The 23,965-nt window shown below is 39.9% G+C and overlaps 1 protein-coding gene and 1 long non-coding RNA gene across 2 annotated transcripts in view; one reads left to right on the plus strand and one right to left on the minus strand.

Annotated features, from left to right (window-relative positions):
• The window catches only part of LOC119378921 (ubiquitin-like modifier-activating enzyme 5), a 29,391-nt gene extending 23,818 nt beyond the window's left edge, over positions 1–5,573 (minus strand). Inside the window, exons 1-5 of the mRNA XM_037648004.2 lie at positions 5,333–5,573; positions 4,558–4,603; positions 4,379–4,468; positions 927–1,036; positions 743–829 (exon numbers count right to left, since the gene is read on the minus strand). Coding sequence (XP_037503932.1) covers positions 743–829; positions 927–1,036; positions 4,379–4,468; positions 4,558–4,603; positions 5,333–5,472 — 473 coding nt within the window. The 5' untranslated portion in view covers positions 5,473–5,573. The remainder of the gene's footprint in view (positions 1–742; positions 830–926; positions 1,037–4,378; positions 4,469–4,557; positions 4,604–5,332) is intronic.
• Positions 5,574–5,975: 402 nt separating this feature from the next.
• Positions 5,976–23,337, plus strand: LOC119378925 (uncharacterized). The gene is made up of 2 exons (XR_007414783.1): positions 5,976–6,459; positions 9,074–23,337. It is a non-coding gene; the product is annotated as an uncharacterized LOC119378925 (long non-coding RNA).
• The last annotated feature ends 628 nt before the right edge of the window (positions 23,338–23,965 follow it).

The following is a 23,965-nucleotide window of genomic DNA, read 5'->3' on the forward strand; positions in this document are numbered from 1 at the left end:
AACCACAATCACATATGACCATCACCAAAGAAGTAGTTTGTAAATGGTACGAGATCAAAGCAATCTGTTCTTTTCATACTTCACCAAAATAGCCTGCACTGAAAATTAAAGAAAAAGCAACTCAATGAGCTAGCTATGCAGTGCCTGTTCTTGTGGCATAAATGAGGTCAAAGCTGAGAAAGCGATAAATGTAAGTCACACATCACATTTGTAACAACGGCATTTATTAATCAGTATGATATTGAACTAATCTCGCACACATTTCACCAAAATAGTCTGCTTGTCAGGTAAAAATATATTGCTAAATGAGATATATATTGACAATGATAGTATGCAGCTAGTATAGTACATGCGGCATACTAGGATGATAGTATACAGCTTGTTTTTGGTTTTGTTTGGGCTCGCTGGATGATCATACGGTTATTCATTATTTTCAGTTTACCAGTGCCATTTCAGAGCTGGTTCGAAGCAGTTACTAACAAATATTACAGTTTGGAGCAGCATGGAGCAGCATTTCTCTTTTGGAGCAGTTTGGAGCAATTAGAGCAGCACTTCCATCACTGCGTGCAGCTCTTCCCTACGCTAGAAGCACTACAATATGTATGGCAGTTGTGATAACATACCCAGTGCAACATACAGCACAAAAAATTAACATGTTTACTACTAATAGCTTTTAATTCAAAGTTTAAAGTTGTCATCTACTGCAGTTTTTCACTCTGTGGTGTTGGCAAAATTGTCTTACTTGATAGTGTCCATGAAGTGCTGGAAGTTTTCAACAGTTGTAATATTGTAGTTGTACGTATCAAACTCTACATCAGGGTTGATGAACCTAAAACAAAGGATGGAATGACAGAGGTTAAGGTAAACACTTGGGGTTTAGTTATGTAGTGCAATCCGTCCGATCTATAAAGCTGAAAGGGACATACTGCAGTGTCTTGGCAGCTGCCTCCACCTTGCTCATACCTGCTTGGTGCGGCTGAAAAAACAGCCTATTCATGTTGGCAAGCTCAACTTTATCGTAGTCAAATAAAATGAGCTGCAATGAAAAATCGGAAGACTAATTTAAAATTTTTGTACATCAAATTAAACAACATACTGATCAAATATGAACTGTCAGTCACAAATTCAAACATGTTTTGAGCACATCGAACAACACCATTTTGTTTCTTTGTTCACTGGTGCACACAACACACAAAGGCATTGTCCTCTGCATGATAGGTGAATGACCTCACGGCAGTTAACAGTAGGCTATGAAGCAGTAATCACATCGCACATTTCATGAACTTCACTGTAGCACATGTTTAGTTCCTGTTTTCTGTTCACATTTCTTCAACTGCTGATGGTACATGCTCAAATTTCCCTGGACTGATCCAACACCACTGAAGTTTTGGCTAAAATGTGAATAAGGTATTATAAATAACAATGCTATATCAATAGATGAACCTATAGAACCTTTATGATGTAACTGTGAGATTCACAGAAATTAGGCCACTTAGGCAATAAAACTGTTAAATACTAAACACATACACACACATAAAGAACTATGAAACTCAATGAGCCTTTGACGGGGGCTGGTTGGTATGGCACAGTGGCGTAGCCAGAAGGTGGCACACTGGGCCCGTGCCACCCCGCCACCCCCTGAAATTATGATTTGTGGCATAGTGGGTATGTTGCTAGTGTACTTGCATTAGTAGCCACAAGAGAGTTTACAACAGGCTTTAGAAATGTTGCTCTTCCAGCTTTCGCTGTGACTGTACTGTGCTTTCTGTGCAGGCCTGGCGTTTTTTCTCCCATGGGATACAGAGCACAAAATGACACTCGACCACACTTACCAGCCTGGACCCCATGTCGGATCAAGGGGGCGGCCCCCCCCCCCGAAACAAATTTCTGCCTACACCACTGGTATGGCATCGTTTTTTGGTGCACTATACTGTTACACCAAGACAAAACAGAAAGAGTTGATAAACATGTGTGTCGAGTTTTTTCAACTAGCCTTCATCATAGCCTTATTGAATATTATTTCAAGTACATTGGGCGTGAACATTTCTGATGGTCCCCCTCTTCAACGTTTGTACACACCTGTGCCTAGTCTTTTCATTTTATCCTGGTGTATAGTATAGCACAGCAAAAGAATGAAACTTGAAAAAAAAAATCCATAACTGAAGGAAGAGCACATGTTCATGTCAGTTACAACGTACTGACACATATTACAATATAAGAAGTTGGTCAATCACTCACAAATTACTTCTGACAGGTGTTACAAATTTATTAATTATCAGATTAGGAATCTGGCAGCACATGCAACAAAACCAGGGGTGGTATTCTGTAAGAGTCCACTAACAAGACTTTCCATTAAAGTGCGTGCTGACTGCACAGGGCTCAACAGCAGCAGTTATGATGGGTAGCACTTATGATCAGCTTTCAAGGTACATCAAATCAGCGTGCACAGAAACAGATAGTCCATGGAGTGAATTCTTACAGAATACTCTCCTGCGTTTCTGCCACTTTGCATAGCACTCTAAAGCCTGCAGAAACAAGCTCTGGTCCTCCATTAAGCATGGGCAAACTCGTACACATAACTAAATCACTGTACATGATTCACAACTGGTCTCATTAATCAGTTGTTACAACTAAAAACCTGCCTGGAGTTTAATTCCATACTGGAATGAGAGACCAACAAACTGACTGACCTGAGAGAGGCAATATATAAATGTGCTCCATCTTGATTCAGTTTTGCTTAGAGTGCACCGTGAATCTCTGACATGTCGCAATTGAAGTGCCACACTAGTATAATAATTGTTGGGGTTTTACATCCTAAAACCAGAGTATGATTATTACAGGGGCTGTAGTGGAGGGCTTTAGAAATTTCAAGCACCTGGGGGTTCTTAAACGTGCACCTAAATATAAGCACATGGGCCTCTAGCATTTTGCCTCCATATAAATGCAACTGCCGCGGCCGGGATTCGATCCCGCAACCTTTGGGGTCAGCAGTCAAGCACCATAACCACTAGACCATCCAGGCAGGTCAAGTGCCACACTCAACCCAGAAAATTAAAATTGAGAGCAATCATTTTACTCAGTGGCACAGGTCGGAACTCACTCATGAGTTGACTCACTCAGACTTATATCGGGCCGTGAGTCCGAGTGAGTCCAAATAAGGAAAATCTTGGCAAGTCTGAGTGCGAGTGAGTCCTAAGCACAATATATATTTGTTCAGTGAGTCTGAGTGAGCTCCACCTTCTGTTGCCGACCAATGGTCCTATCTACTCATTTTCAGCATTACTATCAGCCTTATATCGGCTTACGTTTATACTCAAGTTTATTCACACATCTCAATGCACTAGCATTCATGTGCCACCTCAATACTTATTGATCAGAGGCGTGAGTTTGGGGGGGGGGGGGTGCCATGACCTGCCCTTGCTTTCACGGTAAGTTCGTGACAAAAATATCTTGTGTGAGTTGCGTATTTCATGAAAATATCTTTACTGGATTGAAACCACTGATAACTCATATGTGAAGGTACAATATCAAAAGGCGTGTAGTAGAGCGCCGATTATGTGACATATTGGCATTAAAGAGCATTGGCACCATAATCAAAAAAGCTAATTTTACGTTAATAGACTCATAAGTCGACTCACTCAGACTCAGGTCAAGCCGTGAGTCTGAGTGAGTCCGGCTGAGTGATATGTTGGTGAGATTGAGTCCGAGTGAGTCCGGTTGAGATAACGTTTAGCGAGTCTGAATCCGAGTGAGTCCGGTTGAAGAAAAGTTTGGCGAGTTTGAGTCCGAGTGAGCCCCAAGGCCAAAATATATTTCTTGAGTGAGTCTGAGTGAGCTCCTATTTCGCTGCCAACCTATGCTCAGTGGGCAACGCACCACAGCCTGATAGCCTTACATACAAGGCTACATGATAACTGATATATAATGTATTATTACTATATTAAGTCATTAGCCATGAACAGTAGCAGTCCACATTCTCGTGACTGAAAAAAATATCAATGTACCATTTTAGGTTGTCTTGGTCACAGCAGAAATAACTCAACATGTTCCTTTCAGTGTGTGAATTGATAACTTCTGTAACCGGTGGCTCAGTGGCTATGGCGTCTGGCTGCTGAGCACGAGGTGAAATATTTTATTCCAGGCTGCGATAGGCACAGCGACAAATGCACAAACTGATTTGTGTGCACATTACAGAAATCCAAACAGCCTAAAATAACCCAGAAGACTCCTCCACTACATTGTACCTCTCATAACTTCATGTTGCTCTGTGATGTCAAAATAAATCGATCGATCAATCAATCAATCAATCAATCAATCAATCAATCAATCAATCAATCAATCAATCAATCAATGGTAACTTCAACAAATGAAAGCTCACCTTGCCTATTCCACACCTTGTAAGCATTTCGGCGGTTACGCTCCCAACACCACCAACACCAACAACAGCTACCGTGTAAGTTCTAATGGCCTGTGGGCAAAGACACAACGAGTTGAAGCACAGCGAAGCGAAATATGGGCATTGATTACGTGTCAAAAATTATGTTGTGAACGACTTGCCTCATAATTATCGACGATTCCCATACGCTTCAGGGCCATCAAACGGCTGAAAATGTAACACAAGTCGAATTAAAGGAATTGGCTATGAAATGAACATCTGCAGCGCATTTGCAGCCATTCTAATTCGGGCAGACAGCTTGGAAAGACAAACAGAAAACAGTTAGCACAAAAGCACGAAAAACAAAACATGAAACTTGCTACTTCGACTGGCGCGAACTTTAGACATGTAACTTTGATCTACGGCCCACTACTGTGAAAAATGCGTGGGGTTTCAGGAAAATGCGGTAAACAATTGAGTTCGATACGCGTAACACGTCGAATATTTACTAACCTGTTGTACGGGTGTCACACGGGCCCCTTCAATCGCGACCGAGCCTCATTCGGGATCAAATTTCTCGATTGCGATTGCCCCCCTTCCCTATCTTGCGCAAATAAGTGAATCGACATCGAGAAACTGCCACAACTTCAGCATGCAAGCGGTGTCACACAGTGCACTGCTGACCGCGATCAAGTTTCCCAACAGTGATTGGCTCCCTTATGCAGCTTGAGTAAAGGAGTTAATCACGATGAAGACATTCGATTCGGATCAGGCCCGATCGCGATCAAAAGTGACCGTTTGGACACCGGTTAACTGCAACTAGCGTATGTGCACTGCTAACAGGCAGTTCAAATAACCGACAATGATGAGCATAATTTTCACAAGTCACGAACGACATGCAGTTCACGTAGCAGATAGCGAGTGAATAACATCTCCAAATCAAGAACCGAAACTTGCCTGTAAGGGTTTGAGTCTACGACCTCGGAGCTCATCTGGGAAATTTTTTCCCGCGGATTAACTGCTTCACCTTTCTTCAAGCGTTCGATTTCGGCTTTAAGCTCCGTCACCAGGACTTCTAAGTTATTGGAGTCCCCCATAGCTCAGTTAATCCGGCGAACTACACTTCTAAACAAACTCAACTAACAGGCCACGAAAACACGAGTTTTGACAGATGTCTGCCTGTCTGCTACTCGGAAGCGCCACGCGCACAGGTGCGAAATGACCATGGTTGCACGACATTCACGTGTGTCCCGCGTCCTTCAGCGTAAAACCATTTCCCAACAATCAAAACTTATTCACTGCTGAAGTTAACTACTAATTATAATGTTCTGGGTTTTTTCTAGCATTTGTAATGCTGTTGATGCACAGCATATCATATTGAACGGCTGTACGGATCACAAGTAAAATATATATATATATATATATATATATATATATATATATATATATATATATATATATATATATATATATATATATATATATATATATATATATATATATATATATATATATATATGTGTTTTAGCGTTTTTGCCTGCTATCGTAAGTGGTATAATTACTGCCGTTGTTCTGTTCGATCACTTGACGAATTTGCTTTTAAGATCAGACATGTTTATTACGTTTTATGATTTAGAACAGATAACGCAGAGCGGAGTTAAAGTGATTCTAGCTCACTTTAGCGGAGTGTTCTCAGCAGTTCCGATTACTCTAGTTTCGCTTTGCGGAATGTGTTAACTTCATTTTGTTATGGCGAAGATTGGTCTCTCGGTGTACGGCTGTGTGACAAGTATGGCCTCTTGAGTAAATCAGCAGCGACGCGACGAGAAATAGTCGTTGACGGACGTTTTTTACCGTTTCGAAGAAGACGCATGTCGCCTTGCGCTTTACCGAAATGAGGACGGCCACATTTCAGCAAGATCAAGAGCTGAGGTCACGAAGATTGAAAAACGATTCGCAGCGTTCGAAGTTTTCCAGCGATGGCACCGTCGTCGACCGGAGCCTCAACCTTCAAGGAATTGTGACAATGCTGAAAGAAGATACGTGTAACAAGTCTGTAGGCGGCATAAACTGTAGCATCTGTGGTAAGCGTTTGGCACTTCATAATTGGCAATGCTGTCATTCGTGTTGTGCCGTTCTGTGTCGCAATCTTGTGTTTTGGTGACGGCTACGAGTAAAAAACGAAAGCAGTTAACCATATTTTTTTTCTTTCTCTATGAGTTAACTGGCATTCTCCAGATTTACCAATATTGTGCTTATTGCATGCCACGAAAGAGACACAAGAAAGGATTGGCAAGTACGAATTCTCACCACATCTTTTTTCTTTCTTTTTCATATAGCTGCAGCTGTTCAGCTAGGTGTATCGAAGCCTGAAATTTTAAAGGAGAGTGATGGCAACGTCCGTGTTAGATGGTGTTACGCTGACGCGTCTTGTGTTCGCTATCACGGGTATGGGTAGTATAAGTGCGCAATAAGCAGAGTGCCGAAAGCGAACCCCTGCCTTTGCTGCACTGTGCGCAGCTTGAAGTGCATGCCTGCTGTGTAATGCACGTAAACGTAGGAGTACTTCCAGGTGGCCTGCTTTGTATCAGCGCCGTGGTCGGAAAAGAGTCGCTTGCAGAATACTGCAGCACTTTGTTGACCTGAAGCAATCTACGTAACTTCTAACCTTGCGTCGTGTAAATTTATTTCATGCGTCCGGTAAAAAAAATAAATAAATAAAAAGGGGTGCTACTGGAGGACATTCCCAAAAATTTGATTGATGAAGTAGAGTAGTCTTTATCTTCCGCTGTATTTTCTCTGAATTAAATTTTCGGAAAACTAATCATTTTATTGTGACGTTTCCATCTAAATATTGTAACCGAAGGACTTCTATATTCTTGTAAGTTGTAATTCTAAATAAATTGCAATCTCTGTTTTGGCATGGTAAAAAAAAAAAAATAATGCCATGGCGTTAAATTTTGTAGTGAACTTTGCTGGTTTATCAAGGGCACTGATAAGAATTGACCGTACTCAGAACTTCTGAGCAAACCTTAATTTTCATTGAAATTAAATGTGGTTCAGTGAGAGAACTACCCTGTGGATTAGGAAAGCTTAAGTCTGTGAATGTATGGAATTTTAGTCTTTGCTTTTTTTTTGAATGTACAAGTCAAGTGCAGCTATTAGAAATACCGGTCTGTGGGCTAATGTATAGATTATTTGGTTTTTTTTGTCAATGTCTTGTGGCCCCTTGTTTAAATGTTGGCGTCAGCAACGTTTCTCGTTCACTTTTCACCCTAACTGACTATTGGGAAACTGCAACTGGAGTGCCAGTGTGTTTCCCGAAGAGCATATTTGTCATGAGACAGATGCGCACAAAAAAAAAAAAACAGAGATGACGCACTGGTATCTTCGTTTTTTTATTTATTCTTATAATGGCAAATATGTGTGTCAGAAAATACCATCTAAGCCAAGGAGCAGTTCGATTTTTGAGAACATTTCAGGGACGGACCTATTGAAAATGCTGCTAGCCTGAACCAGATATGACTTTGCCCCATCTTGGTTTCAATTTTGTAATTGCAACATGTTCTCTGAAGCAAGTATTTGAAAACAAATTAGCACATTTGAGACAAATAAGTACATTAATGTTAACATCTTCTCGCTGCTGAGGTCCATCTGCTTACTCAATAATTAAAAACAGTCGTCCTTAAATATTCATGTCTTGTTTAGTTTTAAAATATAACTATTTCAACATCTTTTCTTATTAGTGATTGCATTCTATGAAATGTAAACATACCTAAGGTGTTCAAACTGCTATTTCGATTCAACAACACTATCTCTGCACCAACAAAGTTTGATGGAAAGCATGTGCTAGTTTTGTAATAGCCTGTTGGCAAACCTCTAGTGATATGGCAAGGTAATACTTGTGCTTCCTTGAAATTTCAGTCAAAACCTAGTGTTTTTGGGCAATTTTCTGGAGACCTCCACTACAGTGTGCCTCATAATCATATCGTGGTTTTGGCATGTAAAACACCAGAAATTATTAGTGTTTCTGGAAAAGCACAGGTACATGATGCACTGCAAATTGAGTTCTTGATGGATATGCAGTATGTTTATGACATAGTGCCTGGGATTGTGAGGGCATGCTTACAGACAGAGAGAAAAAAAAATTGAAGAGAGCTAGGGACCATAATGTAAACCTTACATGGACCTTTCGTTCCAGTAAAGGAAGACAGGGGTGGTATGCCATCTGCTGGCAGAAAGTGATATGAAGACGAAAACTGCCATAATACTATGAAGGTTATTGACTCCTTAATTGCAATGTAAACATTTTGAAGGAGTGGTGCTCAAATTGAAGAGGTTGTGGCAGTGGAAGAGAACCTTTGCTTGGGGAAGAATAGCTCTGCTTTTCACTCCGTAACTGCGCAAGAATTCAGTTTCTTCTATTTCGGCTGCTAGTAAACCATTCCCTAAAAGTTCTGATAAAAATGTTTTCTGGATGGCACTTTACTATTCGTTGTGTATGAACAAAACTTCTGGTAGGGCCTGCTTAGCTGTCCTTTAAAGACACACTTGGGCGTCTAATATGGATTGGAAAATGACCTTGGGCATGGTGAATCTGGTGTGCGATTGCACACATGCATACACAATGTTACTTTAATTGCAACCATTTTCTGTGAACACTACTCTACAGCATCATGCTTTTATTCCTCTTTGTAGGCAAGTTATACAAGAGCAAAGTGTGCTTTACCAAGCACATATGGGAGCACTCTATGTACTGGGACCTGTTTGATGACATGAAGCACCAGGACCGTGTGCTATCCATCCAGGGCGCCCTCATCCTCTATAGCTTGCTGCATCCTGGTGACCTAGCTGGCCTTTTGGTCACTGACCCACCACGACTGAGGCGACGAGAACGACTTGAGAAAGCTGGCATTCGCACACAACCTTAGTGAGGCTGCTCCTTGTGTCCTTTTTTTTCTGTTGTGCTGCGTTAATCTCGCAGCTGGTCTGTGAGAGCAGATGTTTGTTTTTGATGAGCTGCTTGGTTCGGGCTTGTGTGTCTATGTATATTTATGTAAAGCTCCCTTGGGGCTTACTCAGAAATGCCATCTAGCCATAGTTGATGCTGATGTCCAGTGGCTTCCTTTGCTCTGGCTAACGCATTGGTTTAATGTTATGGGATGAGCGTCGACATCTTACATAGCAGTTGCATAAGCTATTGAGGCATATAGTAAGTCCTTGGGTTGTGTTAGTTTTTTCTGCTGTTAACTGGTGGGAGAGAGAAAGAGATGACACCTTCTGCTACTTTAGCTGCACAACTTGTGTGGTGTTGTGGCAGTGTAATCAGCCTGGCAGAACTTTTATTGCTATTGGCACCTAGACCAAACATGGGCGAGTCAGTAGGCCTTTTTTTCCTCGTTTGACTTTTTGTTATGGTGGCAGCAGCAGAAGTAAATTTTCTACTTGAGTGTTTACTTTTTACGCTGCCAGCCATACGGCCATCGTTTCATCACTCTGTGCAATACCTTTGCAGTCTGCAAGAACGTTTATTACATTAATGCGATAGGCAGCTAAATATTTCAGCTAGCATTTCGTGCTGCTGAATGGTGCTGAATGTGAATATATTTTACTTACATGTGGACTCGTTCCTATGCTTGCAATGAAGACAGGCAAAAGAAGTTACAGAGGCATCTAAGTCTCCTTACTAAGTGCATTGAATGCGAAAGCACGGTGTGTCTTGGTGTGACGACTATGTCGACATACACATTACTTCGACGTCCATGTCACGTGACATCATGACATGACATCATTGCTTTGCTACGTGATGACATCATCACTTGGTCACGTGAGTTTTCTTGCCATTGGGTGGTAATGCTGCTTGCCGGATGGATGCTGGTTTTTTCACTTCATGAAGCATATAATGCTTTTGCATTAATAAAGTGATTAAAGAAAGCGTTTTAAAGTGCAGCTTAGCATGACTTAATTTACACCTGATGAGCACCTTTAGTCTATTACTTAGTTTATATATTGTGTGCCTGTTGCAAGTTGACCAGAGACATTCATATTTCCTGTACTTGTGCAGACTTCAAACATGCACCTATGTGTGTTTTGACTGTTAAGGCAATCAATGTTTTATTTTGAATAAAATAATAATTTTAGGGCTATAAATGATGTGCAGAATAGACAGGTGAAGTGATTGTGTAGTTTTCACTTTTAATGCTGCATTTTTCTTTTCTTTTTGTCCATATTATAAATCATACAAATACTGCGTGGCAGCTGAGTCTGTTAAGTCATGTTGGTGCTGAGTTTCTTGTGGAAAATGTGCTACTAACAGGTAGTCGTGCATGTGTAAATCAAATTTACATGAGATCCTAAACACTAGTATAACTTCACTCTTTGATTTAAAAAAAAAACAAACAGATTATTCGTTATACAAAGTGTATCATTTCATTGCTAACAGAATTTTTAAAGAGGCCCTGTAACACTTTTTGAACGAACTCTGAAAACATTGCTGATATGTAGTCAAGTCTCCTGTGAGCATGTGAGCCAAATGTTATCGATCTGCATGCAGCAGGAAACTTATGATTTAGTGTAAAAAATAAAAGCCTAAAATTGTTTGCTTTCTCCTTTGCAGCAGATTTTGAAACAAGTACCAGTTTGGAAATGAAGGCTTTCACACTTGGGGTAAAATGTGCGGTTGTTCCAGTTATGTTGTTAACAAAACGTCTTTCAAGGCATTTAAGTCCAAACATAACTGGAACACCAATGCATTTCGTCTTAAATTTTGGAAACTTATATCTCTAAACTGGTGTCGCCCACAAAAATCATTTGCCAACTTATGATGCTTTCGTAGTCACCAGCTACATTTCATGTATTGCAAATGTGCCATGAGGTCATTAGCAGAACTTTAATTAGTCAAATATGAATTTTGATTTCTCATAACAAAATTGGCTCTTCTGAATGTAACCTGGCTCTAAAAGTAAAATTGTGCTACACGCCACAGGCTAGTTTCAAAAATTTTGTTAACAATAACATAAGATACCCTGCACAGGGTTTGCCCAAAAAGTAATGTCAGTGTTTATGTTATGAAGTGACTGTACCTTGCAGTGTGCTTGGACTGGTTGGGATTGGTGGAAGGAAAAATAGTTTATGCACACGTGGTCGCTGTGGTCGCTCAGTCATCTGTAACTCTCTGCACAGCAAGGACAGGCTTTTCTGTAAAGCTCATTTTCATTTCCCATGCAAGCCATAACGCAGTGCTCGTTGGAACAAAGCAGAAAGAATTGCTATCAAGTTTTGTGTGATACTCGGCAAGTCGGCAGTGGAAACTTTTCCCATGATAAAGACAGCCTTCGGTGGTAATTGTTTGTCGGAACATCATGTCTTCCATGAAAGGCCATCACTTTGGTGCAGTTGACATATTCAGCTTGCACAAAAGCTTTAAAGTACATCCAGGACGAGGAATAAATCTCACTGTCAGAAATGTATCGAGGCTGGAGGAGCCTATTTTGAAACCTTTTAATGTGTTGTACCGACCTGATCAATAGCTTTCTTCACTTGACTAATTGAAGTTACATTTGAAGATTAAACGTATATACCTGTAATGTCTTTAGTTGGATGTGATCTGTAGCACTTGTCTGGCCTGTAGTTTAAAGTATCATTACTAATATTATCTTGAGGTTACAGGAATCACAGAAAGCTCATTATGCAGTTGGCATGTTTCATACTGAGGCCAGAATTGTTTCAATTTCATGTAAGAGAACAGTAGTACTAAACCAGCTTGTTAGTATTGAGTTCCAGAGTATGATGCCAGTAAAGTATTGAGATATTTCTGAAGGGCCTTTTTTTTTATTGTAGCGTGACCACAATGTTGCAGTGTATATTTTTTTTTGTCTTACTCACTGTTTGTGAATGTTTATTAGGAATTACTTTTAAAGCCTTTTAGTGTGTACGGGGTGTTCTGTGTAAATATAATGAAGCTAAAATAAATAAATAAATAAATAAAGAAGAAAATGACGCAGTTTTGTGGACAGCCATATGTACATGCAGTAAATTAATACATTTTTTTTGCCATGTTTCATACTGTTTTGACAACAACTGTCAGTCGTGGTACTACTCACTTGTGGACTGGATGACAACCATGAGTCAAAGTGCATGCTTTCTTAAGTGACAGATTCTAATTAACTTTTCTTTCTTCGTTCTTTCACTACTGCACGAAGAAAAGGCCTTGACATTCAACTAGCTTAGTGAACACTAGGCTTTCTTTCTTGCAATTTCTTCATCCCAGTGCTTCCCTATAGTTAATCCTATTGCTTTTTATGAATGAGTAACTAAATAGCATTGTATTAAGTCTGTGGGTGTGTGCAATGCTCACATTGTTGCTGCAGGCACTGAGCAATTTTTGGAGGTATCGAGACTAACACGTGTTGGGAGGCACTAATGGAGATGTGCCAACCTGAGGCAATGCTTCGCACTGCATTGATGTAGCTCATCAGCTGTATTGTGCAAAGCTTTCAGTGCTGGCAAAGCTGGTCACCTCAAGACGTGGACCTGAATGCCTTACCTGTAAACTTCTGTATATTGTTTCGTGGAAAGCAGGGTCAGGATAATGTAGTTACGTTATTTCAATTCCATTCCTTTCTGCACGTTTTAAAGGTGCCATAACACGAAAGGTTTGAGGTTGAATTGTGCATCGCATCTTAAAGGGACACTAAAGGCAAATATCAAGTCGACATTGATTGTTGAAACAGCAGTCCAGAAACCTCGTAGTGCTACTTTTGTGCCAAGGCAGTGCTTATTTTGAAATAAAATCACGTTTTAGTGGTCTGCATCGCGTTAGCGCACTTCAAATGACCCGCCTGAAAGTGGTTTCTCTCACGTCACTGTTGCCGTGCCCAACGTTGCCCACCTTTACTGCGCGGCAGCGTGCACTGGCGGCGTGCACCATTCGGGCATCCGGCAACATCACATGCATGCGGCATTTTATCGAACTTTCTGTCAGAGCGACTTTCACGGGCGCGCAAAACACGCGCGGCAGTACGCGATACCGAAACCATCACTGAGACGCGACCGCGTGAGCGAAGCAGGACGGCGAAAACGGAACCTTTGAACCACGCGCGCCGTTCCCCATGGCAACGCCAAAGAGGTTCTTTTTTCCATGAATCAAACAGAAACGAACAAGCAGCATTTTATTACATCTCTTGATGCAGGGAACGTTCTTTTTTTTATTGCAGCTAGTTTGATTACGAGTGATTAATTGTAGTGGGACTCTCTCACATCATCGGGATAATTTCCAAAATGTGCCGCTCGTGGCGCGCATCGTGTGATACATTTAGGTTAATTTCTAGGTAAGTAGGGCACTGCTGTTGATAATATTGCTGTTTTAGACGTTGTCATACATTAAGCTTTCACTCTGACATAAATTGTTATTTGCCTTTAGTGTTCCTTTAACCCTTACGTGTTACACAACAAGCTGTTAAAATGATTTGAGTGAATTCGGTGCACTACTAAATTTATATCTGAATTTCTTAATGCCGCAGTTGAACCGTACAGCAGTGTGGCAGTGGTGAGTGGTGACACAATGAAACTGAACCCTGGAAATTACTCCCTTGAGTACCAAAAGCCGATCTCGAGGGCCAAGCTTTTATACCTGCAAAAACAGGAGGTGAAATACATCATGGCCACCGTGAAATATTTTTTTTTCATGTGCATTGTAAGTGGTCCAAGCAGTGCTCCACCCATGTTATCAGCAGGATAACTTTGTCCCAAGTGGTGGGTAAGAATTTGGCCAGCCCTGCTTTACTTGTCTTGCTCTTTTTCACAAGCGGTGTGTGTTACTGTTTAGCAGTGTGTTGAGATATCTAGACATCACCTTGGACATGGACATTTTGGGTTATTTCGAGGAGCTGAAACTTTCAGTGAGTGAATTAAGCTTATCAATCAAGATATATTCTTTATGGTATAAACTTGTTTATCATCAACTTCATATTTTTGTCATGCTGTGAAAGTCCGATTTTTTTCTAAAGGATGAAGTTACTGGATGTGCATGTTTTGATGTGTCTATATGTGTGTATATATATTTGGTGTGTTGCATATGTACCCAGAGCAAAAAGTACAGAGACCACAGATGCTACAGAAAGATGCAGTTGTTTTGAAGCTTTAGGGATACAGCCTCAAAGACAGCGTTCATTGCAGGTCCATTTCAAAACTGTGGAGCATGGCTGCGCATATATTGAGTCTCAACTTGGTCGCTATTATCAGTAGACTTTTGTTCTAGGTGTGCATATGCTTTTATAGTAGGGTATACAAGAAAATGTATTGGTTTTATTTAGGTCTTTGACTTGCCTGGTCTATTTTTCAATTAGCAATGTACTGAACATTCTATGCACTCTAGGTGTGTTAATTATTCCAAGCACCTATATAGCACTGGTCAAAGGTTTCTAGGCTGTTTCAAACATAGGCATCTACCGGTTGTTCTCCAGCATCATAGCTGGCATTTAGGGACAAGAAGAATGAAAAGGGTAATGCAGATCCTTGGTCCATCTAGTTTGCCACTCTAATTTGAACAGCACTGCAAGTAAAATAATGCAACTTTCCGTGTGCCTGCTTGGTGAAGACGCTGAGGCAGGGAAGAGTACCGACTGTAGGAGGCTGTGTAACATAGAACTGTTATACTTTTCAAGGTGTTTTCACTGCTTTTACAATATGTTTCACTGTCTTTTAGTTCCTGCTACTACACGTCACATTATCTAATAGCGAGCTGTTGTGTGTTGTGACAGATGTTGCATGGTTGTTGTGTGTTGTGACAGATGTGTGTTGCATGGTTTCTGTTAAAACTGGGGCACTTTCAAACACTTCAGGAGCTGCGCTTTTTGTGCGGTATTCCACTATTTGATCTCTCTGGATGCATCTGGCCAAGTCCCACGGGAGATACTGCAACCATTACCACTTCGTTTCAGATTTAAAGATTTTTATGTGGATACCTGCTTGCTTACACGCAGTGAAGGAAAAAAACTTGGGCTATTTTTTTTATTGTTGACAATATGTAAGTCACACAAAGGTGCAGCCTGCGTACAGAATGACATGGTAAATTCTAAGTGGGGCTTTTTTTCTAAACGTAAAGTGTTCACATAAAGTGACAAAGTGGAGAAAGAAATTAAAAACCAGGCATTGAGCCTGCAGGGCAGTGCTACATGCTTGTGAAACTTGTTTAGCTAGTGGTAGGCTTAATATTAATAATAACGAGGGCATTGTACAGGCCATGAAAGATCAAGTTCATGGCATTTTATTATTTTACATTTATAGCATTTTTTTTCTCACCATAAGGTGCAAGGATAAGTACCGTTGCTGCAGGTTGTGCATTCCTCCACACCAAGCAAAGTTGCAAGTTAACATACGATAAGCAAGCAAATGGAATGTTACATCCTCTGTTTCCCTGCATACCTATCAAGGATGCTTGATAAAAACTGGCAAGGACGCACATGGCTCCCTCATTCTTGCAGCTATGTGCCTATGGCATGAAGTGTCGCAGTAATGGATGGAAACTTTTCACCCTATGTTTCAGTAGCTTTTCACATACTTTCAAAGCCCCAGTCGTATCTGTTTCTAACAATGTACCAGCTGTTTTAACTGGATTTTCTTGCACTTGTTTGTGACAAAAGGTGAATTGAAAAAGTAACCATAACTTAGGTCCATACTAACATGCAGCAGATGTATTCCATAATTATAGTTAACTCTGGTGATTAACTTCCATGTACTTTGCCTCTTAAGGGAGAAACATAACCAAGGTTGTGAGTGGACTGCCATGAAAATTGTCGTCTGAGATATGTACATGTTTATTATTTTCTAAAAACATTCCAACCATTTATTTTTCTAATGCATAGTGCTATTTTTATGAACTCGAGTTAGCACATCTCGATTTAGAATATTGCATCAAGGCTGATTTTTGGCTGTTTGGGAGTTGACGTGTGATAAGATTTTTATGATGTTATTCATTGAAAAGCATAGCATGTTGCACTTTTATGCAGCTAACCGATGGTGAATGACTGTGCCACGCAACATACTTTACTCTAAAAAATTGATTCGGTGTTAACATTTTTTAAAATCTCATGTAATTTGTTGTTTTATTTTGTTGTTTATCTGAGAAGTTCCTCAACCTGTCTGTGTGTGTGTGTGCTGGGGCAGGTGGGGGGATGGGTATTTCACAAATGCAAGCTAGCCAGTCTTTTAGGGGTTAACATTAATATGCAAAACTTACCATTTTTTTATGTGTGCACGGTATCTCACCTCAGCCTAATGAGAGCTTTAGGTTAGGGGGCCTCAAGCATTGGTTGCTAACTGCCGGGTGGACAAAAGGAGCTGAGGTGTGTATAAAAGAACACAAAGGGTTAGGGGGCCCCCCACGTAAAACTCTCCGATGTATGTAGTGCACCTACAGATAATGCTCAGGCATTTGGCATGTAACTGGTATATTTATTTTTTTTAATCAAAATACTGCAGGGCATGTGGCCCAAGCAGGAGGGGCAGTACACCAACTTAGAAACAACAATAAACAACAGAAGTGAAAAAAAGGAAGGTAACATAATTCAAAATAATAGAGAGAAGTGCCAAAAAATCATGCCAGTTAAAAAAATAAATAAAAGTAAATAAGTAAATAACTGTGCACGTCATTAGTACTACCAGTGAGTCAAAATGCAGAAGTAATGAACACTGTATTAAGTGAAATAAAGTACACAGAATTCAAATAGTCAATGTCAAAAGAAAAATTGGGCATAGAGTAAATTAGTTAGACACATTCAACTGTGCAGTGGACAACGGGCATTCTAGTGACAGCTTATTCCAGTAAGTAATTGTTTTTGGAAATAATGAGAACTTAAATATTCTCATTCTATATAAGGTTAGTATGTGTATATGATGCCTTGTATATCTATACAAATCTTGCAACTACTAATTTAAGGTTTTCAAAAGCACAGTAACACAAGTTGGAAATGTAATGTTGCTATAATTTGTTAAAACAGTGAACACATGTAACAGTGATGAGTGTCTTGAAATTGCAAAGCAAGAAGACCTAATTATAACTAATTGTAGTGAGAAAACACTCAAATTGCTTTTTAAAATATCATTTATTACAGAGTGATGATTCAATCTGCTGTACACACAGATTATGTGTTGTGTAATTTCAATATTCTAGACTAATTAGCGTGCATTTTCTTTTATATATGGTTTACTATTTGGTGGCCACTTAGCTAACATCAGGTACTTGAAGATTAATTTCCTGCTCATTCTGTGTGTTTTCGAGTTTTTATTGTAAATGTAGTCTGGTTTTGCGCAACTTGCATTCTTTTGTTGATGTATTTTCGGTACATTAAAACTTGTTACATTTTAGAACAGCAATACACTTGTCCTGAGAAATTTTCCACATCTTTTTAAATGTTTTAATAGGGCTCTTGCCACGTGGTGATATTTTACTGTGGGCAGCTTTATTGAACAAAATGTGAACTTTTAGAGTGGTGAAAAATTGGCATTGATTTCGTAAAACTCGGTTCTCATTTCATCATAACGCAGTTACAGGCAGAAACAGAAAATGCCTTATCCTCTGTTTTCATCCACTCTTTTCTGCAGTAGTGAGCACTTTTTGTCAAAGGCAGTTTGGAAGTTGCTTGTACCTGTATGGTTTACAGCTACTGTCAGTCATATTAGTTTCATTTTCTGTACACAAAATACTCTAGTACAGGGGTCTCAAACACACGGCCTGCGGGCCGCATGCGGCCTGCGGATGTTTTGCTAGCGGCCCGCGGCTTCACAAGGAATAAAATGTTTGTGATTTTGTTAAATGGTGCTCGCATTAAATACTCAGCTATTGCGATTAATAAAGTTTTGTTCCAGTAAGGTACAGAGGCGGGACTGGTCTCAAGCATAGTTTTTTCGTGGGGCACCCCATGTGGTCACCGTGTGTTGAAACATAACCGTAGAACAAAATCTCAATATTTCTAAATAGGTGTCCAGATTGAAGTCATTCAGGAGATTAGTATTGATATGGTTCTCGAATCCTGGTGCCAAATCTACTCCAGAAATGACTCATATATGAGATATGAAAAATGCATTCTTTTAAATGGCAGCATTACGCAACATAGGCAACATTTTGTTCAACCCCGCCCCCTCTCCCCCCCTTGCTTCAACCTTCTTCACTGTCCCGGCCCTTGTGGTACTAAATTTCATGACTGTGGTCCACTAGCTGAGGCGAGTTTGAGACCCTTGCTCTAGTATGATATAGCACAAAAACTATATATATTAGAGCTGTGCGAAGAGCAAAATTTTGGGTGCGAAGCGAATTCAAATATTGAAGTGTGAGTGCAAATCGAATCGAATATTTTTTTAATATTTCTCAAATATTTCTAGAATATTTTTCGAATACTTCGAAGCGAAATTGCAGAAAAAAAAGTTAGAGAGGATTCCTAAGCATATTCTTATGAGATAGCAACATGAAAGTGTTTCTTTTCGCTAGGTTGATGAAGCACTGGAGGGGTGGTGTTTCATAGTTGTCTTATCAAGAATGAGGCAATGTAGAGGCCGAATTTTATTTATGTACATGATTTGGTGCAACCAAAGTGTTGTCGACCACACTTTACAAGTGATAGGCAAAGATGCTATTTCTTCAGCCTCTCCTCTTGTTTCAACTTCTGTGGAAGCCCAACTGATGTGGTGGACAGGGGTGTGCTCCCTTCAAGTCTGGAGTTCCAAATCTGCCTCGTAGACGTCGATATGTAAGAGCATCTGAAATTTTGGATGCTAAAAAGCTTCGGCTTTCGATTTTTCGGGCTTCCTGCCCAAATTTCAGGTCTAAAACAGCATTAATTGAGCCCCCACCTCTGCCACGTCTTACATCTCCATGTTGGAACCAGCGTTTTCTTGAGTTAATACATTTGCGACCGTAGCAGAGCTTGAAAGGCAGCTTTGCCGCAATACGGGGGTGTGTTGAGGTGAAGCATATTGAAAATCTAGAGACTACACTTTCAATCGGACGTTGTCTTGGCAAAGCTCCACCGTAACGGAGCTTGAAAGGCAGCTTTGCCGCAATACCTGGGTGTGATGAGGTGAAGCATATTGAAAATCTAGGGATCACTTCCAATCGGACGTTGACTGTGTCTTGGCAAAGTTCGTCCGTAACGGGGTTTGAAAGGCAGCTTTGCCGCATCACGAGAGTGTAATGAGGTGAAGCATATTGAAAATTTGAAGGGGTCACTTTCAATCGGACGTTGACTGTATTTATTTTTGGGAAGTTTCAATAGTTTGACTTGTAAAATTCCAGTGCGAATCGAATCGAATAGCAAACACTATTCGAAAAAATATTCGAAATTTCGAATATTCGCACACCCCTAATATATATATTAATGGATTCATACTTTCCACTGTGAACCTAACACATAGCCTCTGTGAGTTACTGAAAGGGTAGTTTTTTTTCACAAACATTGGAAACGCTGTTGGTTAAGGCCAATTAATTCTATGTGGCTTTACAAGTGCACCAATGATCATCATAAATAAATCGCTTACTTATTCTAGCCAGCCCCCCCCCCCCCCCCATTTTTTTTTCTTTTCATCTTCTAGTAAACCTCTCAATAAAAGTAAGAGCTGCATATGTGATCAGGCTGCTATCAGAAGCACCTTGCTTTTGGCGTCATCAATTTTTGCTGCTGCCAATCTTTTTAACAATACCTGCTATAGTTAATATGGTATTTCTGGGCTTGATGTTCGTGTTGTGAATTTCTGTGCTTAAAAGCAGTGTGTGCATGCTTTAAATAGCTGATTTGCGGCATTCAGCCTTTCTTGGTTGTACTGTGTAGAAGTATGTGAAATCAAACTGTCTAGATTTGGCTATCCGCTGTAGCAGTAGTCTGTCAGAGGTAGTTGTGGCACATCACAGACATGTCAATATCGTGATCACCAGAGCCAAGTTAAGGTTGTTTGCTGAATTGTTTCTACTTTGGCTGAACAGTCTCTTTGCTGTCTTTTTGAGCTTCTCAATTCACACTATGTGAGTGTATGTCTGGATGCATGTGAATAACTTATGCCTAATGAGAATTCACATAGTATTTGATTGTATAATTTTCAATATTTTGCATACCCAGCCATTGGTTATATACTATATTGATGGTGGTGTACTGTGCTCCGGCATGTTCCTGGGAGCGGGGTGCTTTAACTCGTCATGTGGTGTAATGCTTAACTCTTGGTAGGGAGGCTCTGTAGAACAGATTACCTGGCCTCAAGAGAAAAAAAAAACAAAAAACAGATCACGTATGTGGATGTACTACTTGCATATATTCTTGCTCTTGTTATGTAAGAAGGCCCACGAAACATCTAACATACTAGACGTTGTCTTAGTGACGCAGATTACATGCCAACTACGGTTGTTCTAGATGTTTTGTAGTTAAAATGTAGGAAAATAGCATGAATTATTTTGTATAGGGATAGGTGCCTGTTGACTCCATGTGTAGTTCAACATTGGCTTGAGCACGTTTAGTACTGCGGTGCGAAGTCTCAGATAATACCTATGGAATATTTAGGATATTGAAAGTGTGAAACTATTTTGTCTTCATCACAGTCGTAAGTTTATATTTGTCTTTCTCCAGGAGTGTACTCTATCATGCATCTAAATGTAGAAACTTGTGGGTGCCTGTCTGTTATTCTTTTTAATGGGCACATAGCTGTGATCTTGCCATTGTAAGCAAGCATATTAGCTGCTGCACACAATGCTGCTATGCCTTCTATTATTGCCCTTTGACCCTTTTACTGCCATGCCCAGGTGTGCTAGTTTCCTGTCTTATGCTTGCTTGCTGCCATCTCTGCCTACCGTAATGGTGAAGAAAGTGTACTCGTGTATTTCTTGTATCCTTACTGCAGTTCTTTTTTTTTTGCATATTACATGCAAGTTTTCACACGTATGGCCACTGTAAGGCACTGCTGAATTTTCTCTTGCCATGAAAAGTTGGTTGCTTTTCATGCCAGTGCACTACAGCAATTTCACTTGACCATGTGGAAACTCTCTTTAGTAGTGTGCATAAAAATTTTGAAAATACATTGACATTACTTGGAAACTGTCAAATGCATTTGCAGCCTTGAAGTATTGTTTCAATTAAACTAAATAACTGTACCTTGCAGTTACTTAAAGAAAAGGCACTCAAGAGTCACCTGCAAGATATGTATGAAGGAATATTTTTTTCTTTAAAAAAATCTGCACCTCTCTCGTAGCAATTGCAAAATGATTGCAAATCATCCTATCTGAATATTTATTGCATGTTTAGATAGGTGTTTTTAAATCATGGGAACAAAATTTTGTGCACCACTTAGCCATTATTTATGCTATGTATTTTTTTTATGGCATTGTAGCATTTTATGGCTCTAATGTGTTGGTTCTATCTGCTCAACCGTATTGGGATTTTCTTGCGTATTGCTGTTTAGAGGAAGCTTTAGCATGGGGCCAAACTGTTCAAATATGTATAAAATGCAGAAATGCTTTTACGACTTAAATACTGGACTGCATTTGAATAAAATTTTCTGCATTTGAAGTAGAATGTTAACTTCTGTCGACTATAAGTAGCAGAATTTGGATCTGTCGTTTTGAATTGTTTCAAGATTTTCAAAAACTGGTTCAGCCTAAAAAGAAAATATGGAAGCATGAGCTTCAAAAATTCGTAACTTTGCACCAAATATAGGTATCACAGTTCTGTGAAGTGGCATCAATTATAGCATCTAAATTGGGCAAATCTGGTATACGAGTTTACAGCTTATGCGAGTTTGCTGCAGTATTTACGAGGGTTTTGTAAATGGCTTACTCGCGCATAGGGTATATTTCAGAGCAGTGCACGATAGATAAATGGTTGCTTTAGATATATTGCTAGGTGCAGTTTACAGGATTGTGGTATTTTTTTATTGCAGAGTAGCAGTGGTGTAAATTATGTAGCTTCATTTTTTGCTGTTGGTGATTTTCATCATTTTCTGCTTAAAAAATTCATGGTCTCACCAAACACATCAGCTTCCTGCAGTAACTAGATTTTAACGTTTTTCTTTTAACTGTAATAACCATCATGAAATTTGGTGCAATGGTTGTTGAGGAAAACAGTTTTCTCATTTTACATGTATTCTAAAGGGGGTCTTCGAACTAAAGCTTTTTTTTTTTTTGAGGTCCTGTCCTGCTGATTGCAGCCAAATTTTTCATAACTGTATTTCAACATGTGCATGTGTAGTACTCTTCCAATACATTGCATAATCAGCAGACTGAACCAGTTTCACTGTTGTGATGCCTAAAATCAATGTTCATAAGCAGTCTTACTAAAAGAAGATTCCAATTTGCATGCAGTAACATTGTGTCAGTTAACATTTTTGGCAGTTGCATTTTTACTGTCTTTGTACAGTTTCTCTCATCTTTGCAATACCCTGGTGGCACAGAGTTGCCACTATATAGAAATATTAATTATTTTCATTATTATTGCTCTGTAGTTGATGTTAGTGGCAGTATACAGTGTACATAAAAATATATATTTTCACCATCTCAATTCACGCAATAGTACATAGGTATTTATTGTGGTGATACATGTTCTGCCATTTGTGGCATCTACATTGCTGACATGCTCTTACTGAATTTCGTTTTGTGCAAAATATGTGCAATGTATATGCAAAAGGTTTTTTAAAAAATGTTCCTTTTTTTTATGCAATGTTGTATGCTAGACTCGAGGTTTTGGTGCCCCTTTTAGCATAATTGAAGGGAACTAGAATTAGCAGACTCATTTAAGACGATGTGCTTCATAGAACTAGTGCATCATGCTATGTGCTCGTTTTAAAAAGTAGCATCTTTTGGTTGCCTTATGTGTAATGTGTCGCATGCCGTATTTATTCCTTTTGCGCATATTGTGTTGCGCCATTTGAGTGTGTTGAGGCAAATATACTCGTGAATATTGTTTGAGGAACAATAAATCAGTGTTAGTAAATGCCTTGGTTTCTTGTTGAAAGCTGCAGTCACATTTTGATGCAGGTGAAGTGCTAGAGGCCTGTGTACTGTGCACCGTCAGTGCACGTTAACTCCAGGTGGTCGAAATTATCCAGAGCCCTCCACTACGGCATCTCTCATAGCCCGAGTTGCTTTAGGTTGTTAAACCTCATAAAGCAATCTCATTGAAAGCAATGTGAAAGTGCTACTTCACAGAGAAAGGCCTTGCCCTGAAATAAAGTATGTCGCAGCTACCGCATTTCTACCTTTGTTGATGGCTGCATTACGGCCGTGGTTGAGCATTGGCATAGCTATCCCTAAGCTGACCACTAACACACGCTACGAGTTGTACTTTACTGTTGGGCTCGCAGCTGTTAACTGTACCACGTTTGGAACAGTAGGGGAGAAAGGCCTATGCAGGGTTCTTTAGGGGGCCCACGTTCCGCCGCAGCTTCCCCCCCCCTCCCCCCCACCGCTTTTTTTTTTTTTTTTTTACTGGTCGAGTCCAAAAGGTAAGCTTCGCAATGGATGTAAAAGTAAATAAAAATGAAACGATGACGTGCTTCTGCCTGCCTTTGTTCCCTTGCTTTCCGGGGGTAAAGGTGGAAAGTAAAGTTTTGGAATGCAAC

The sequence above is a fragment of the Rhipicephalus sanguineus genome, chromosome 1 (assembly GCF_013339695.2).
Source record: "Rhipicephalus sanguineus isolate Rsan-2018 chromosome 1, BIME_Rsan_1.4, whole genome shotgun sequence".
Taxonomy (NCBI): domain Eukaryota; kingdom Metazoa; phylum Arthropoda; class Arachnida; order Ixodida; family Ixodidae; genus Rhipicephalus; species Rhipicephalus sanguineus.